Here is a 19,046-nt window from a genome sequence, read left to right on the forward strand (position 1 = left end):
TTTTAGTTTGTCCAATATATTGGTATCCACATGTGCATTCTATCAGGTATATCATTCCTTCCATTTCACACGTGATTCTGTTGTTAATTTGGTATTCTTTTTTTGTTACATTTGATACAAATTTGGTAGTTGGTTTTCTTGTTTTCTTGTTTGTGGTCTTACATGCTTTGCATTCCAGGCAATAGAAACATCCTTTATTTTCTTTCTCTTTATTTAGTTGTTCAGGTTTGATGAAGCTTTTTACCAGTTCTTGTTTCAGATTTCTCGCCTTCTTATATATGATGACTGGTTTTCCTTGTATGGCAGGTTTTAATTCATTGTCCAGCTTCAGTATGTGCCAGTGTTTTCTCAGTATGTTTTCGAGCAGATAGTGTTGGCTGTTGTACTGAGTGATGAAGACTCGAAAACATACTGCGAAAACATTGGCACATACTGAAGCTGGAAAATGAATTAAAACCTGCCATACAAGAAAAACCAATCATATATAAGAAGGCGAGAAATCTGAAACAAGAACTGGTAAAAAGCTTCATCAAACCTGAACAACTAAATAAAGAGAAAGAAAATAAAGGATGTTTCTATTGCCTGGAATGCAAAGCATGTAAGACCACAAACAAGAAAACAACAAAACCAACTACCAAACTTGTATCAAATGTAACAAAAAAAGAATACCAAATTAACAACAGAATCACGTGTGAAATGGAAGGAATGATATACCTGATAGAATGCACATGTGGATACCAATATATTGGACAAACTAAAAGAATACAAAACAAGAATTACAGAGCACATATATAACATAAGAAGAGGTTTACAGACACACAGTGTATTAAAACACTTTTTAGAATGTCAGGATAAAAATCCTAAATAAATTAACTTTGTAGGAATACAAAAAATAACAAACAACTGGAGGGGTGGAGACATAGTGGAAAATCTGAAAAGAAAGGAGACTGAATGGATTTTCAACATGCAAACTCTACACCCAAAAGGGTTAAATATAGACATAGAAATTAATGCATTCCTATAAATGAAAACACATTAAATGAATTTTAATAATATCAAACTACAGTCCATTATTCAAAAATATTTTTTAACTCAATAGCGCAATACCTAAAAAAACTTTTAACATAGTATTTAATACGTTTTATTTTTTTCTCTATGTGCATATGAAAATGGCATTAACACACTGACATGTGGTTGCCACCATTTTTTAAAGAGTAAGTTATATCACTTCCAGTTTTAAATGACAATTAAATAAAGATTTAAACCTATATAAGGAAACAGAGACTGAGTATCACTATCCTTGAAAAATGGCATACAGCCTGAAACGCGTTGGTCTAAACACACACATCAGGCATACGGTCACCGCAGCATAATCACCACAGCAGTGATCGCCATCCCCGCTAAGGAGAAGGAAGACCTGCACGGAAGGGAACCAGCTGGAGAGGTGCGCTGAACCACTGCAAGCTAGGCAGCAATAGGGTGAGCTAGATCAGAGCCCCTGCCTTACCGGAGAGGCACACCACTGGCGCTATATTGGAACCCTCACAAGTGACCTCTTGCAATTGCCCAAATCGTCAAAAGAGCTACAAACATCCTTTTAACAATTTTTTATTACAGATATTGCGCTATACAATTTTTAACTTGTCACATAAGATTACTGCAACACTGTGTCAGACACAACTGATACTAGTAGCGCTCTATTAATACTTGAACTGTTTATATTATTTTAAATAGAGTAGCTTTCCACTGGCTTAGAGCGCGGTATCAACAACTATATGCATGGAGGACATCACTGGAGGTCCAGATAATGCAGGTAAGTGCTATTAAAGGAGAGGGGGGGGGTCGAGGGGGGGGGTGGTTGCGGGGGGTCAGCGATCAAGGGGGGTGAGGCCTAGCACCAGGGGACGGGGCTTAGCGCTGGGGGGGTAGCAGCGGCGGCCGGTCGGCGCATGCGCGGGCACTTTGTCACGGTATTTTTTGCGAAAATACCGTGACTAGTGTGCGGAGGGAATTCGCAGGAACAGAGCTTTCTCGCAAGCTCTGTCCCTGCAAGGGATTTGTAGTATATCCCAGTGATATTGCCTGAAAATGCAATGCAAACTCAGTCGATAATATCACACTAAAATCTGCATGCAATATGCGGATTGTAGTAAATAGAGCCCTTAGAGTCTGACAAAATCAATGCAGGCTCCCTGGTGTGGTGTCAAGAAAATGAGAGTACCAGATATATACAGAAAATAATAGAAAGATAGTGAGATGAAAAAATCCTGAACGCAGCTGCCCTATATATGAGGTTATATCTTAGTGAATATATGGTGAGTGGTTCAGGAAACTCCAGTCCCAAAGGAAGGAAGCGGAGAGGGCTGGTATGTATATATCCACTCTCACCCCACTGTTGGCGGAGACAGCGCAGTGGGTGGCCCAATGTAAGTGAGGTGATACACCCAGCAAATCCGTGAAATGGAAAAAGGTACCTGATTCCGAGACTGCTATAGCGGTGATATGTTGTCAGAGGAGTCCCCACGTGCACAGCGGAGGCTCTGTGATCAAGACGTGCTTCTGGAGTCTGGATATATTTCACTTTATAGGTGCAGGAAGATAAACCAATTTGAGATGACTGATATATAACTATCAGTGGACTAAAGGTGGGTGCTTACCTAGCAGATATACAGTCAGGTGCATAAATATTGGGACATTGACAGAATTTTCATATTTTGGCCTCTATTCACCACCACAATGGCTTTGAAATGAAACAAACAGCTTTAACTGCAGACTTTCAGATTTAATTTGAGGGTAATTACATCCAAATCAGGTGAACGGTGTAGGAATTACAACGGTTTCTATATGTGCCTCCCACTTTTTAAGGGGCCAAAAGTAATGGGACTATCAACTCAAAAGCTATTTCATGGACAGGTGTGGGCTATTCCCTCGTTATTTCATTATCAATTAAGCAGGTAAAAGGTCTGGAGTTGATTCTAGGTGTGACATTTGCGTTTGGAATCAGTTGCTGTCGACTCTCAATATGAGATCCAAAGAGCTGTCACTATCAGTGAAGCAAGCCATCATTAGGCTGAAAAATCAAAAAAACCCATCAGAGAGATAGCAAAAACATTAGGTGTGGCCAAATCAACTGCTTGGAACTTTCATAAAAAGAAAGAACGCACCGGAGAGCTCAGCAACACCAAAAGACCCGGAAGACCACGGAAAACAACTGTGGTGGATGACAGAAGAATTATTTCCCTGGTGAAGAAAAACCCCTTCACAACAGTTGGCCAAATCAAGAACACTCTCCAGGAGGTAGGTGTATATGTGTCAAAGTCAACAATCAAGAGAAGACTTCACAAGAGTGAATATAGAGGGTTCACCACAAGATGTAACCCATTGGTGAGCCACAAAGACAGGAAGACCAGATTAGAGTTTGCCAAACAACATCTAAAAAAGCCATTACAGTTTTGGAACAACATCCTATGGACAGATGAGACAAAGATCAACTTGTACCAGAGTGATGGGAAGAGAAGAGTATGGCGAAAGAAAGGAACTGCTCATGATCCAAAACATACCACCTCATCAGTGAAGCATGGTGGTGGTAGTGTCATGGCGTGGGCATGTATGGCTGCCAATGGAACTGGTTCCCTTGTATTTATTGATAATGTGACTGCAGACAAAAGCAGCAGAATGAATTCTGAAGTGTTTCGGGCAATATTATATGCTCATATTCAGTCAAATGCTTCAGAACTCATTGGACGGTGCTTCACAGTGCAGATGGACAATGACCCGAAGCATACTGCAAAAGCAACCAAAGAGTTTTTAAGGCTAAAAAGTGGAATGTTATGCAATGGCCAAGTCAATCCCCTGACCTGAATCCGATTGAGCATGTATTTCACTTGATGAAGACAAAACTGAAGGGAAAATGCCCCAAGAACAAGCAGGAACTGAAGACATTTGCAGTAGAGGCCTGGCAAAGCATCACCAGGGATGAAACCCAGCGTCTGGTGATGTCTATGCATTCCAGACTTCAGGCTTTAATTGCCTGCAAAGGATTTGCAACAAAGTATTAAAATGTGAAAGTTAGATTTAGGATTGTTTAGTTTGTCCCATTACTTTTGGCCCCTTAAAAAGTGGGAGGCACATATAGAAACCGTTGTAATTCCTACACCGTTCCCCTGATTTGGATGTAATTACCCTCAAATTAAATCTGAAAGTCTGCAGTTAAAGCACATCTTGTTTGTTTCATTTCAAAGCCATTGTGGTGGTGAATAGAGGCCAATATATTAAAATTCTGTCAATGTCCCAATATTTATGCACCTGACTGTATCTGTAGATGATGGTCGTTCATATACACTGAACGACCATCATCTTTCAGGCAGCCGTGGATCCCGCTGGCCGATATATCTGCCATCGGCTGTGCTGCACAACCGACGTGATAGGTCTGTGAACGACGTCATTCACAGACATATCACTGGTACACACTGACTGTTGGGCGCCAGATATATTGGCCAATCAATTGATCGGCTAATTTGTCTGTCAGTGTGTACCCAGCTTAATACTGTCCGGATTTATGATCTAATTATTTCTTTGTTTTCCTTCCTCTGAATGCACTGCAGCCTTTAGCATATCACCTGTTACATGTCTATGTCAATACGTCTTTGAGTGGTGGAATGCATACAGTTTGATGGATTGTATAATTTAATGAGTTGCTATTTATTTGTGGTTGGATTGTGTTTGTTTAATACATGCAGGGATATTTTCGCTTTTATGAAGCATATTACACATATTATACATATTATACTGACAAAATCATCACCTTAGCTTTAGTTACATCAGTACAAATTAGGGGTGGTCTATCTTGAATTTAGGTATTGGTACCTCCGATTATATTATTTATTTATATAGGTCGTGACTAATAATAATCACAGCTCGCGGAACGGCAGCCAATCAGGAGCAGTCGCTTCTGATTGGCTACTGTTCCGTGAGCTGTGATTGGCCCGTGGCCGGCTCCATAGATCAAATGCCGCAACGCCGATGCTCTTCCTCGCCACTGCCACCCAGGCCCCCTCTCCTTCCGAGCCTGGGACAGGAGGCCCGCCAATCCCACCCTGATTGGGGCCCTGATTGTATGCATAACTTCAAGTATTTCGCTTCCTGTGATTGTTTTATGGAAAATTAGTAAAAGTTAAGTTTTATTATTATAGGTAGAATCTTGTGCCCCCAAAAAAGAGAGTACTTTCTTTCTTTTTCTACATTTGTCTTTACTCTCATGGGTGCACCTTCACAAGCATTACATATTTTTGATATCGGTATCTGTATATATATATATATATATATATATATATATATATACCTTGCTAATGTGGAATATTTATACCTTCATTTCAACACATTGGTACCAATGTTAATGACTCCCCCTTTTTCCCATCCCTAAGTTAGAGAAGAAATCTATGTTCCCTACCACATGCTAACACACATACACTCTAGGGTGGGGAAAAAAAAAAATTACAAGGAGTAAACCCTTGCAAGCACAGAGAGAATATACAAACTCCAACAGTTAGAGAGAATATACAAACTCCAACAGTTAGGCCCGTAGTTGGAATTGAACTCACAACCTCGGTGCTGTGAGGCAGTAATGCTAACCATTACACCATCTGTGCTGCCCACCATCTGTGCTACATCTTTGCAGACCCACAAACCACAGCACACACAAGTCTTTGCTTTGCTTATACCTGTGTAGAGTAAGGGGACATCTGGAATGTCTTTATTACATGTAACAATTTCGTGTGTGAAGATTTTTATGACATAGATCAAAGACGGACAATTCTGAGAACAAAATTCAAGTAATTTGCAGAGTGTAGCCCCTCTACATAGTAAGAATCACCACTACAGTGAGCCCCTTTCCATTCCTCTATCCCATAGTAATAATAATCTCTGCAAAAGGAAATCTTGTTTCTGTAAATCTATGCAAATCAGTTCACCTACTTCATAATTTGCAAGAAACAGCCTCACTCCACCCAGCGCCTGTACTTGCCTCTGTAAACTATTTTTCTCTGCACATGCTACCTAGATTTCTGCCAGTGCAAACCCATGTGCTTTGTGCTTTGTTAGGAACATTTTATTTGAGGAGGCCCTGTGCAATTTCAGTGCACCACCCTCTTGCACTGATGTGCGCAATGAATACTCTAGCACTATACTGGTGCCATTTTCCTGGTGATTTGCTCCGCAGTGTCCACAAGATATACTCAATGGATGCAGAGTCTGCTGTGCCCCCCTCCCCCACACTCAGGGCCCATGTGCGCTAATGCATCTGAAGATGATGTTAGCTATTGAGGCAAAGCCCCAAAAGTCTAACCTTTTTGAAGCTGAGCAAATTTCGCCGACTACAATCCCCATTGAGTATAATACATACTTCCCTACTTTTTGAATAAGTATTTCATAGTAATTGTGAAAGCAACACCTATAAGTGCGTCGGTAAATTGGACATGTGAGAGGCGTGTCACTAGTTCCACAAGTGCCAAAGGGCAGGCATGCTGGCACCCGTAGTTCCACTGTAAAATACAATAGTTTTCTACTATTTTACACTTTATTACCCGCAGCACAGGTGTGCGGGGAAGAGCCCAAGGCTTCAGACCAAGCCTGGAGTTTCGGGAGAGGGGGGACCCCTTTTATGGGGGGTACCCACCTCCCCTGAGATCCCCGGCTTAGCCTGACCGGCTTGGGGTGCGAATGCTTTGGCCATGGAGACCCGGTAATAGGGTCTCCTGGCTGTGGCATTACATCCCGGTCGGTTTGGGTCCGGTGCTGGTTTTAAATATAGGGGGACCCCCACGTATCCCCCCCCTATATTTAAAACCAGCACTTGCCCTGCAGCCAGGTGCTGGTTCCTAAATTTCAAGGGAACCCTACTCATTTTGTTCGCCGTCATTTTTGGAACGAGGACTGGCCGTTTTGGCACTTTACTATAAATCAGGCTTGCCTACCCTCCCGATTTGGTCGGGAGCCTCCCGAATATCGGGTGCCGCTCCCGACCCCCCGGAAAGGCAGGCAAGCCTCCCGGCTGCCGCCTACCCCCCCAGACTAATAGTAAAAACCCCCGGTGGCGGGGGGCCCGATGACGCGATTCGCGCTGAATCGCGAAATCGTGGCTCCGCCCCCTGCTTCACAATGTCTTTTTTCCGGCGTGGTGAAGAGGGGGCGGGGCCACGATGACGCGATCATGCGGTCACGCCCCCAGCCCCGCCCCCAAAACGGCATCATAGCCCGGCCACGCCCCCCACACAATGCAGGCATTCAGCTCCCTCCCGGAAGGAGGGAGCTGAATGTCGGCAACTATGCTATAAATAAGTGGGTTTTAGGTTGCAGTTTGGGTACTCGGTCTCTAAAAGATTCGCCATCACTGCCCTAGGGAGATTGCTACTATTTCAGGGAGTCTCCCTGACAATCAGGGAGAGTTGGCAAGTATGGGATAATGGGGACTGCAGCCTGCAGAATTACATTGCCTAATGCAGGAGATATTTATGATATCCCCTTCATTAGGCATTTCTTAAGTTGCAGTGACACTTAAACTATATGGAAACAGCCGTTTTACCATAGTTATAGCTTTAATAAAAAAAAGACCTCCTTTAAATGTAACCATAATGTAAACAGCATTTTTCATGACTGGAGAAAACATATTCATTTTTTAAATAAGGAAGTTCTTGAGGTTTTAAAATCTCATTACTAAATAGTAAATATTGTTGTGTATTAGAGTAAAATGTTACTGCAAAGTGTTAGAATACATGCAGATTGCTTTTAGGCGATATATAAGCAATGGGCAATAATATATACTGTAGATTCCTCTGTAGGTGCGATACACTTCATTTTCCACCTGAATGTAATAAATTGTCCTCTCTGCGGCCCAGTTTACTATTTACTGGCTATGACACATGCTGGTGTGGGAAGTACTTTGCACTGAGTATGAGATGTGATACTTGCAGTGAGCGATGTTCTGTGCTGCCTGTGAGATGCTCTGTGATGTGCCCTCTAGCTGGGCCTGGGAAGCAGACAGCAGTAATGTAATTTCCCTGCATATGTGCCAGCTATCTGCTGCTGTCCCTGCTCTGGTAATGTGATCAGTGCTGTCACATTAGTGGTAATGCATTGATGTGCAGATACCTGCCACACAAATAGGGCAATAGGAGCAGGATAGCACAGCCTCAAGCACCACACAATTTAACCAGCCAGGTTAACTCTTTCCTCATGTAGTGCTTTGCTTATAATAAAATGACTCCTGAGTCTGCTGCAAATGTGTATGATTCTGTGTATATCATACTTGTCTATTATCCCGAAATGGGCGGGAACCTTACAAAAATCATGTGTCACTCTTGGCCCCTGGAAGAGTGGACAAGTCTCCCGGCTGGCGCCACTCGTCCGCACTTCTCTGCACCCCTGCCGGCGTCTGATTCACCTTGCATAAGTGGCAGATGCGGGGGTAGCTGATGACAAGAGTCGTGTCATTGTGGCTCCGCCCCCGGCTACACAATGCCAGTAATCTCGGCATTGTGTAGTGGGGGCAGGGCTGCGATGACGCAGTCATGTCCCCCACCCTCAAAATCGTGTCACGCCCCCGCTGCTGTGCCGAGCTGGCTGCCTCCTCCCAGAAGAGCCTGGTGTATATACTGGGGGTGTGTGTGTATATAAATCCTTGTTTATATATATATATTATAACGGCACAGTCGTGCCCTTATATTAAGACTGTGTGTAAAGAACTGCAATTCTCCCATAGAGAATTCCAGAGGGGGGGGGGGGGGGGGGGCATGGTGTTTAAGGGACTACACCTCAAAAGCTATTGGAGGTACCAAGCTGAAATTTGGTACGGGAGGGTAGAATTGTCGCTCGGTGTTGCCAAATTTCAGGGCATACACCTAAAAAATTAGGACTTGGGAGTAATCTAAAGTTCCAACTGTCATATTTTTCTGACATTCTCAATTAGGACCACTTTTCTGCTGTAGTCTATGGTTTTTTTTGGGAAGGCATAACTCAGCGTAGGGGGCGAATTTATACTTTGGGTTTGTTTTATTAGGTAGCTATTGTGCCAGGGTACGTGCTTTTGGGGTTCAGGTAAACTAGAAAGTTACAGTTTTTAAACTATTACCTCAAGAATGCGCCATTGAATAGATAGGACTTTTCAACTTGTTGCGGAGCCGCAGTAGAAACCTCTAGCAGGTGTATTCACTGTGGCTTCACTTGAGTGCACCAAGATGGCCGTCGTTTGCGGGTTTTAGCGGTGGTGGGCTCGGCGAAAGGAAGCTGGCATTAGCTGCAGTAGGCCCGGGTGAAAGGCGCAGGGGGGTAGCGGGCGTTAGCTGCGGCCAAGACCCCGGGATGGTAGCGGGCCTTAGCGGTGGTGGTGCGGGCGGCAGTGCGGTTGGTGGTGGGGCAGGCGTTAGGACCTGGGGAAGGTAGCAGCATACAGAATGCAGGCTCGGATCTGTAAGATCCGTGATACCTGCTTCTGTGTTTAAAAAAAAAAATGGCGTGGCCCGACCCCCAAAAAACAACCAGCACCGGGCTTTGGAGACCCAGTACTGGTTGTGCTAAATACAGGGGACAAACAAAGTAGGGGTCCCCCGTATGAAGCACAACCAGCACCAGGCTTTTCAGAACCAATCCTGGTTGCAAAAATATGGGGGGCAAATGACGTAGGGGTCCCCCGTATGCAGCGCAACCAGCACTGGGCACTGAGCCGGCCCTGGTTCTGGAAATACAGGGGGAAAAAATGCATAGTGTCCCTTTGTATTTACCAGATCTAGCATCGGACTCTTTCTAGCGGGGAGGGGGGGTGATACCACAGCCAGGGAAGCCTTCTCACCGGGCCCCCAAGCCGCAGCATCACCCCTGACCGCTAGTCAGCCCAGGCCAGGGATCCCTGGGGAGCTGGGACCTCCCAATACAGTAATTTGTTGAAAACAGTAATGCTAAAGTGGTAGAGGGTTCAAAAATTTTATGAACAGTGTGCAGCTTTACATTTTTCTGCCCCACCTAGGTGCACTTTTAATTTTGTGGAGGCAACTCCCATGATCAGAGACTAGAATTTATTTTTAAGTGTTCAGACGCATTTTGTGGTGTCCATGAGGTGCGTTTGCCAATGTGTATATAAGTGTGTGTGTGTAGGAAGGGGGTATATACAGACAGAAATAGGTTATACTAGGGGATGTAGTGTGCATTCCGGCGGACGAGATGGCCGTCAATATACCGACTGCCGGGCAAAATGCAGATGCCGCCAACCCCCTTATAATCAGGATACCGACGTCGGAATCCCTACAGCCAGCATCCCGATCATAAGACACCGGAGCCAGGTAAGTGTTAGACCCAGGGGAGGGGCGGGGGGGCTAGGTTTAGCCACCCACTAGGGAGGGTTAGGGTTAGGAGGGGGAGAGTGGGGGCTAGGGTTAGGCACCACCGGGGGGCGGGGGTTAGGGTTAGGCATCCCCACGGGAGGGTGAAGTTTAGGGTGCGGGAAGAGGGGGTTAGGTTTTGGCACTTAGGGTTAGACACCACGCGGGGAGTTTTAGAGTTAGGCACCATCAAGGGAGGGTTAGAGGGGGAGAGGGGAGGGTTAGTCTACTTACCAGCCGGAGTCGGGATTCTGAAGAGTTGAGCTTCCAGGGTCGGGATTTGAAGTGGCCTATTCTTGCTATGGAGGTAGATGAGTATCTCGCCTTAGGCAGAAACTTTGTAGAGGTAGAAAAATATCTCTTCTGTCACAGAACATTACTACCTCTCACTACCCCATTTGACCTATGTGTGTCATCTTTAATCTGTCCATTTTTTACCTGGTAATGTTGTAATATATGCAATAAATGTTGATAAATATTAATAATGTATAGTTTATGCTAGAATAAACTAGGGGTGAGCGGGTTCGGATTTCTGAAATCCGAACCCCCCCGAGCCCCCCCGATCCGAGTCCGATCCGAGTCAGGCTCGACTTTTCCCGCCTGACTCGGATCTGAAATCGAGGCAAAACGTCATCATCCCGCCTTCCGAGTCTCGCGGGTTTTGGATCCTATATAAGGTACCCGCGTCGGCGCCATTTTCTCACTCGGCTGTGGACAGTGAAGAGGGAGGGTGGGAGTTAGGGCTGTGTAGTGTAGTGTAGTGTAGTGCTGCTGTTGTCCACTACTTCAAAGTCCATAGGGGCTGGCTGTGTTGTGCTGCTGTTGTTAATAGGGGCTGTGTCCACTACTTCAAAGTCCATAGGGGCTGGCTGGACTGTGTTGTGCAGTCAGTTCTCCATAGGGGCTGTGTCCACTCCAAAGTCCTGTGCAGTGTCCCAGTCCTAAAGGAGTGCTGTAGTGTTGTCCAGGGGGTGCTCTGTCCATCAGGGGTGCTCCCCCCAAGTGCTAAAAAAATAATATATTTTCTGTGTTTGTGAATTGTGTGCGCAGTAGCCGCACGTGCATCAACAAAGTAGTGCCAAGCGTGCGCCTGTGTCATAAGTAAAGGGCCGGCTGGCTTGACCGTTAAAGGGTGCTGTAACCCCCGAAAGTACACTCCAGTCCAAACCAAAAAAAAATTATTTTCTGTGTTTGTGAATTGTGTGCGCAGTAGCCGCACGTGCATCAACAAAGTAGTGCCAAGCGTGCGCCTGTGTCATAAGTAAAGGGCCGGCTGGCTTGACCGTTAAAGGGTGCTGTAACCCCCGAAAGTACACTCCAGTCCAAACCCAAAAAAAATTATTTTCTGTGTTTGTGAATTGTGTGCGCAGTAGCCGCACGTGCATCAACAAAGTAGTGCCAAGCGTGCGCCTGTGTCATAAGTAAAGGGCCGGCTGGCTTGACCGTTAAAGGGTGCTGTAACCCCCGAAAGTACACTCCAGTCCAAACCAAAAAAAAATTATTTTCTGTGTTTGTGAATTGTGTGCGCAGTAGCCGCACGTGCATCAACAAAGTAGTGCCAAGCGTGCGCCCGTGTCATAAGTAAAGGGCCGGCTGGCTTGACCGTTAAAGGGTGCTGTAACCCCCGAAAGTACACTCCAGTCCAAACCAAAAAAAAATTATTTTCTGTGTTTGTGAATTGTGTGCGCAGTAGCCGCACGTGCATCAACAAAGTAGTGCCAAGCGTGCGCCTGTGTCATAAGTAAAGGGCCGGCTGGCTTGACCGTTAAAGGGTGCTGTAACCCCCGAAAGTACACTCCAGTCCAAACCAAAAAAAAATTATTTTCTGTGTTTGTGAATTGTGTGCGCAGTAGCCGCACGTGCATCAACAAAGTAGTGCCAAGCGTGCGCCTGTGTCATAAGTAAAGGGCCGGCTGGCTTGACCGTTAAGGGTGCTGTAACCCCCGAAAGTACACTCCAGTCCAAACCAAAAAAAAATTATTTTCTGTGTTTGTGAATTGTGTGCGCAGTAGCCGCACGTGCATCAACAAAGTAGTGCCAAGCGTGCGCCTGTGTCATAAGTAAAGGGCCGGCTGGCTTGACCGTTAAGGGTGCTGTAACCCCCGAAAGTACACTCCAGTCCAAACCAAAAAAAAATTATTTTCTGTGTTTGTGAATTGTGTGCGCAGTAGCCGCACGTGCATCAACAAAGTAGTGCCAAGAGTGCGCCTGTGTCATAAGTAAAGGGCCGGCTGGCTTGACCGTTAAAGGGTGCTGTAACCCACAAAGTACACTCCAGTCCAAACCAAAAAAAAAATTATTTTCTGTGTTTAGCCGCACGTATATATCAAATCGATATAACATAAATGGAGGACCAAACTTTCTCCGATAAAAATAAAATAGAGAAAGATCAAGAACCACTTCCTCCTAGTGCTGAAGCTGCTGCCACTAGTCATGACATAGACGATAACATGCCATCAACGTCGTCTGCCAAGGCCGATGCCCAATGTCATAGTAGAGGGCACATACAATCCCAAATGGCAAAGTTCAGGAAAATGACCTTGAAAAAGACATTTAAATCAGCTGAAGAGAAACGTAAACTTGCCAATATGCCATTTACGACACGGAGTGGCAAGGAACGGCTAAGGTCGATCCCTAGTATGTTCATGACTAGTGGTTCAGCTTCACATGACGATGGAAGCCCTCCTCCCACTAAAAAAATCAAAAGAGTTAAGCTGGCAAAAGCACAGCGAAGAACTGTGCTTTCTAAGAAGATATCACAAATCCCCAAGGAGAGTCCAAGTGTGGTGGTGGTTGCGATGCCTGACCTTCCCAGCACTGGACGGGAAGAGGTGGCTCTTTCCACCATTTGCACGCCCCCTGCAAGTGCTGAAAGGAGCACCCACAGTCCACTTGCTGATATGCAAATTGAAGATGTCACTGTTGAAGTACAACAGGATGAGGATACTGGTGTAGCTGGCGCTGAGGAGGAAGTTGGCGAGGAGGATTCTGATGGTGATGTGGTTTGTTTAAATCAGGCTCCGGGGGAGACAGTTGTTGTCCGTGGGATGAAAAAGCCCATCACGGTCATGCCTGGGCAGAAGACCAAACATTCCACCTCTTTGGTCTGGCAATATTTCTATCCAAATCCGGACAACAACTGTCTTGCCATATGTACCATATGTAAAGGTGAAATAAGTAGGGGTAGGGACGTCAACCACCTAGGAACATCCTCCCTTATACGGCACCTGCAGCGCGTTCATAAAAAGTTACTGTCAAGTTCAGAAACTTTGGCTAAGACCGTAAGCAGTCCAGGGACACCTAAATCCCGTTGTCCTGTTGTATCCAAGCGCCTGCAAACCACACCATCAACTCCCTCCTCGTCAATTTCCTCCTTAGTCAGGATCGGAAGTAGTCCTGCAGGCCATGTCACTGGCATGACTGACTCTCCTATCCGGGATTCCTCTGGAGGATCCTGCATTGCTACGCCTACTGCTGCCGCTGCTGCTGTTGCTGCTGCTGGGAGTCGTTCATCATCCCAGAGAGGAAGTAGGAACACCACTACTTTTACTAAACAATTGACCCTCCAACAGTCCTTAGCGAGGAGGATGAAGTACGACAGCAGTCATCCTGAAGCAAAACGTATAACTGAGGCCTTGACTGCTATGTTGGTGTTAGACGTGCGTCCGGTATCCGCCATTAGTGCAGTGGGATTTAGACAATTGATGGAGGTAGTGTGTCCCCGGTTCCAAATCCCGTCTAGATTCCACTTCACTAGGCAGGCGATACCGCGACTGTACAGAAACGTCAGAAAAAGTGTCCTCAGTGTCCTGAAAAATGCCGTTGTACACAATGTCCACTTAACCACGGACATGTGGACAAGTGGAACAGGGCAGACTAAGGACTATATGACTGTGACAGCCCACTGGGTAGATGTATCACCTTACGCAGCAACAGCAGCAGCGTCACCAGTAGCAGCATCTCAGAAACGCCAGCTCGTTACAAGGCAGGCTACGCTGTGTATCACCGGTTTCAGTAAGAGGCACACCGCCGACAACCTCTTAGAGAAACTGAGGGAAATCATCGCCCAGTGGCTTACCCCACTTAGACTCTCCTGGGGATTTGTGATATCTGACAACGCCACCAATATTGTGCGGGCATTACATCTGGGCAAATTCCAGCACGTCCCATGTTTTGCTCACACAATAAACTTGGTGGTGCAGAATTTTCTGAAAAGCGACAGGGGCGTGCAGGAGACGCTTTGGGTGGCCCGAAAAATTTCTGGCCACTTTCGCCATTCAGCGACTGCGTGCCGAAGACTGGAGCGCCAGCAAACACTCTTGAACCTGCCCCGCCATCACCTGAAGCAAGAGGTTGTGACGCGGTGGAACTCAACCCTCTATATGCTTCAGAGGATGGAGGAGCAGCAAAAGGCCATACAAGCCTATACATCCACCTATGACATAGGCAAAGGAGGGGGTATGCACCTGACTCAAGCGCAGTGGAGAATGATTTCCGTGTTGTGCAAGGTTCTCCAGCCCTTCGAACTTGCCACACGTGAAGTCAGTTCAGACACAGCCAGCTTGAGTCAGGTCATTCCCCTCATCAGGCTTTTGCAGAAGCAGCTGGAGAAAGTGAAGGAGGAGCTAAGACGGAGCGATTCCGCTCGGCATGTGGGACTTGTGGATGAAGCCCTTCATTCGCTTTGCCAGGATTCCAGGGTGGTCAATCTGTTGAAATCAGACCACTACATTTTGGCCACCGTGCTTGATCCTAGGTTTAAAGCCTATGTGGTGTCTCTCTTTCCGGCCGACACAAGCCTGCAGAGGTGCAAAGACCTGCTGGTGAACACACTGTCAGCTGAAGCGGAACGTGACACGTCAACGGCTCCTTCTTCATTTTCTCCCGCAACTGGGGCTGCCAGGAAAAAACTTAGGTATCCTAAGCAACCCGCGGGCGGTGATGCAGGGCAGGCAGGACCAAGTTTGGACATCTGGTCTGGACTGAAGGACCTGGCAACAATTTCTGACATGTCTACTGTCACTGCATATGATACTGTCACCATTGACAGAATGGTGGAGGATTACATCGGTGACAGCATCCAAGTAGGCATGTCAGACAGTCCATACCTGTACTGGCAGGAAAAAGAGGCAATTTGGAGGCCCCTGTACAAGCTGGCTCTATTTTACCTGAGTTGCCCCCCCTCCAGTGTGTACTCCGAAAGAGTGTTTAGTGCAGCCGGGAACCTTGTCAGCGAAAGGCGTAGGAGGTTGCTTCCACAGAATGTGGAGAAGATGATGTTCATCAAAATGAATTATCAGCTCTTCCAGGGAGACCAGCCTCCAGAAGGTACAGAGGGACCTGTGGTGGTGGATTCAAGTGGGGACGAGTTAATACTTTGTGAGGATGAGGATGTACACACTGAAGAGGGTGAGGAATCGGTGGATGAGGAGGATGAGGATGACATCTTGCCTCCGTAGAGCCAGTTTGTGCAGGGACACATTAATTTCCAGCTTGTTTTGTGGGGGCCCAAACGAACCAATCATTTCAGCCACAGTTGTGTGGCAGACCCTGGCGCTGAAATGATTGATTTGTTAAAGTGTGCATGTCCTGTTTATACAACATAAGGGTGGGTGGGAGGGCCCAAGGACAATTCCATCTTGCACTTCTTTTTTTTCTTTGCATTATGTACAGTTTGGGGCCTAGTTTTTCTAACTGCCATCCTGTCTGCCACTGCAGTGTCACTCCTAGATGGGTCACGTGTTTGTGCCGCCCACTCGTGTCGCTTAGCATAGTCATCCAGCTACCTCGGTGCAACCTTTTGGACATGAAAACACTATTGTGAGGTGTGAGGTGTTCAGAATAGACTGGAAATGAGTGGAAATTAAGGTTATTGAGGTTAATAATAGCATAGGAGCAGAGAAACCAACAAATTCTGTGATTTTAGCTGTTTTTATGCTTTTTAAAAAAAAAATACAGATCCAAAACACAAAACCCAGAACCCAAAACACGGAAGGGTGGTTTTGGCAAAACCAATCCAGATCCAAAACACGAAGAAAGATCCAGATCCAAAACCAAAACACAAAACACGAAAAGTGGCCGGTGCACACCCCTAGAATAAACATAACCTACGTTCAGCGTGATATATCGTTCCATTGTGTCATCCCTTCGCTAGGTACACTCATCGTGTAGTCTGTACCTAGCCTAAGGCAGGCAATAGAAATTGGAATGGAAATAAGATTGAGCAATGATGAACGTGTGAATGTGAACTTATGTGTTGTCAAAATATGTTCACAAATGATTAGAAAAAATAGTGCACCCTGATCAGGACAGATGTTCTGTAGCACAACAGCCTTTCATTTACAGCAGCTTTGCTTTTAATGTACATCTGTTCTTTTACGTTACCGATATATAGCAGAGGGCATAAGTATATACAAATTTGTTCAGCGGATAACAGGTGGTGTTACCCTTAGCAACCAATCAGATATTAACTTTAATTTTTAAAACAACAATAGAGGACAAATAAAATGTGATTGGTTGTAATGGGAAGTCCTATTTGTTGTTTGTTTGTTTCCATAATTTCCCATTTGTGCTCTCATCCTCTATTTTCTTTATTCATGATTATGGGGAGATGTATCAAAACTTCTAAAGGGAACAAGTGGAAAAATTATCCATAACAACCAATCAGATTATAGCTATCATTCATCAAGTATATTCTACAAAATGATAGCTACATTCTCACTGGTTGCATTTGTCCTCTTTAGTAGGATTAATATATCTTCCCCTATGTGTTAAAGATGCACCTTAGTACATTGCATAAACAGCACTGTGATTTGTACTCACAGATTGGTCCCACACCATGAAAAAACCCACCAGCTGATGCACCTGACATGGAACCAATGAATAAACCACCATTACTGTGTCCAGTATAAACACAAGTCAGATATGATGATAAAATGATGATGAGTATAGCGAGTAAAGGGGCACATCCACTAGACGATCTACTCCCTGTCCAATCTCTAAACAATTTTCCCTTGATTTTTCCATTGAAATTTTATCTTTCAGTCTGAACGATTTGCAAACTATCTTTAATAGATCAAGTGAAATTGACCTGCATGTTCAGTCGACTGATGAGACGATCAAACGACCAGCGGAGCGCGCATCGTTGATCGTAAACGACCAAACACTGCACGATTTATAAACGATTTTTAAACGATTTTTAAACGATTGAACGATAATGACGTCGTTATCGTTCAATCGCCTGCTAAAATCGTGTAGTGGATGCCCCCCATTACTAACATTTATAATATGAATCGTACAGAACACAAACTGTAGAATTCCACAACCCCATAAATCGTTCCATTCTGGTCTATAATGTAGATGGATTAGAGCCGTTTCTCTGATACCTTCGCTATTGCAATGCTGTTACCTGTAAAGGCAAATTTTATACAACTCAGGTTGGTCTATAATATTGTACACTTATTGTAATTATCATTACCTCTCAGACGTTTGAAGCCAAAATCCAGCACCTGGAGACACGACTCGGGAAGAAGGGAATAGGAGCAAACTCAGATTTGGAATACTTTGTACGCTGTGAGGTTCATCGCTCAGACCTCAGCACATTAATGAGCTCCATTCGAAGAATGTCAGAAGATGTAAGGACCACAAAAGAGGTGAAAGGTATGCACTAATCAAAGCTGGATATATTGTAAGGGACAATAGACATGGACCGTGCCCATGTACAGCAGGTCCTTACAGGGTATAATTTATGTATGGTTGCTCTGCTGTGCTCTGTCATGTACAAAGCCGGATAAAGGGGGGGGGGAGAGGGATCACGATGCCCCGGGCCCCCTTCTCTCGGGCAGCCAGAGCACATTGCTACACTGTAGAGTCTTGAGTGGGGCAGGCTGAACGAATAGTAGGGGTGGACCAGACGACAAGTGGAGATGAGTCGGATGACATGGGGAGGGGGTGTTGACAGGAAGGGGAGTTGAATGGGTCTTAGGTACTCCGGGCCCCTCAAATGCTTAATGTGGCCATGGTCATGTGACGTTGTGAAAAATGTGGTAATACGTGGTAATCCTATCCTACATATATACTGTAGTATGGCTTATATAGTATGGCTGGCCTTTGTTATGGGTCCTGACATATTAATAATTTGTGGTATTTGGAAAAGAAGAAAAATATGTAAACTCCACTAAATCCTATTTTACTTTCATAAGGATGTCTATGCTGCCAATGTATTTAAAACAAGTTAGATGGATGAACTTTGTTTAATACAGATTACATTTTAGTTGAACTTTGCAATTGAGAACAAGACAGTAATAATTTGAGGCTGTGCAATAAGAGACAAAAAACGTGGTCTATTCACGGAATCGGTATGATTCCCGGCAGCGCCTGGCCGACCAAAGCAGAGTTCCCAGCAGCTGAAGCCCGACAGCGCTGGAAATCCCGATCGTGGATAGGTAGGTACTGACTAACCTAACCTGACCCCCTAACCCTAACCCTCCTTAGGGGTGCCTAACCCTAACCTCCCCCCCAAGTGCCTAACCCTAATCCCCCCTCTAAGTGCCTAACCCCCTGTTCCCTGCTGCCTAAACCTTCGATCGGGATGCCGGGCGCCGGTCTCCCGGCATCGGGGAAATGTCAGGCGTCTACATCTAGACGCCCGGCATTTCACCCTCGCCGGGATATGACAGT

The 19,046-nt window shown here is 45.4% G+C and overlaps 1 protein-coding gene across 2 annotated transcripts in view; it reads left to right on the forward strand.

Annotated features, from left to right (window-relative positions):
• Positions 1-19,046, forward strand: part of TH (tyrosine hydroxylase) — an 85,311-nt gene that overhangs the window by 18,231 nt on the left and 48,034 nt on the right. For both annotated transcript variants that reach the window (XM_088458113.1, XM_088458114.1), the window contains exon 3: positions 17,852-18,026. In XM_088458113.1, the coding sequence (XP_088314239.1) occupies positions 17,852-18,026 (175 nt within the window). The remainder of the gene's footprint in view (positions 1-17,851; positions 18,027-19,046) is intronic.

This window comes from Taudactylus pleione, unplaced genomic scaffold, assembly GCF_031769625.1.
Source record: "Taudactylus pleione unplaced genomic scaffold, aTauple2 ptg000810l, whole genome shotgun sequence".
NCBI classification, from domain to species: Eukaryota; Metazoa; Chordata; class Amphibia; order Anura; family Myobatrachidae; genus Taudactylus; species Taudactylus pleione.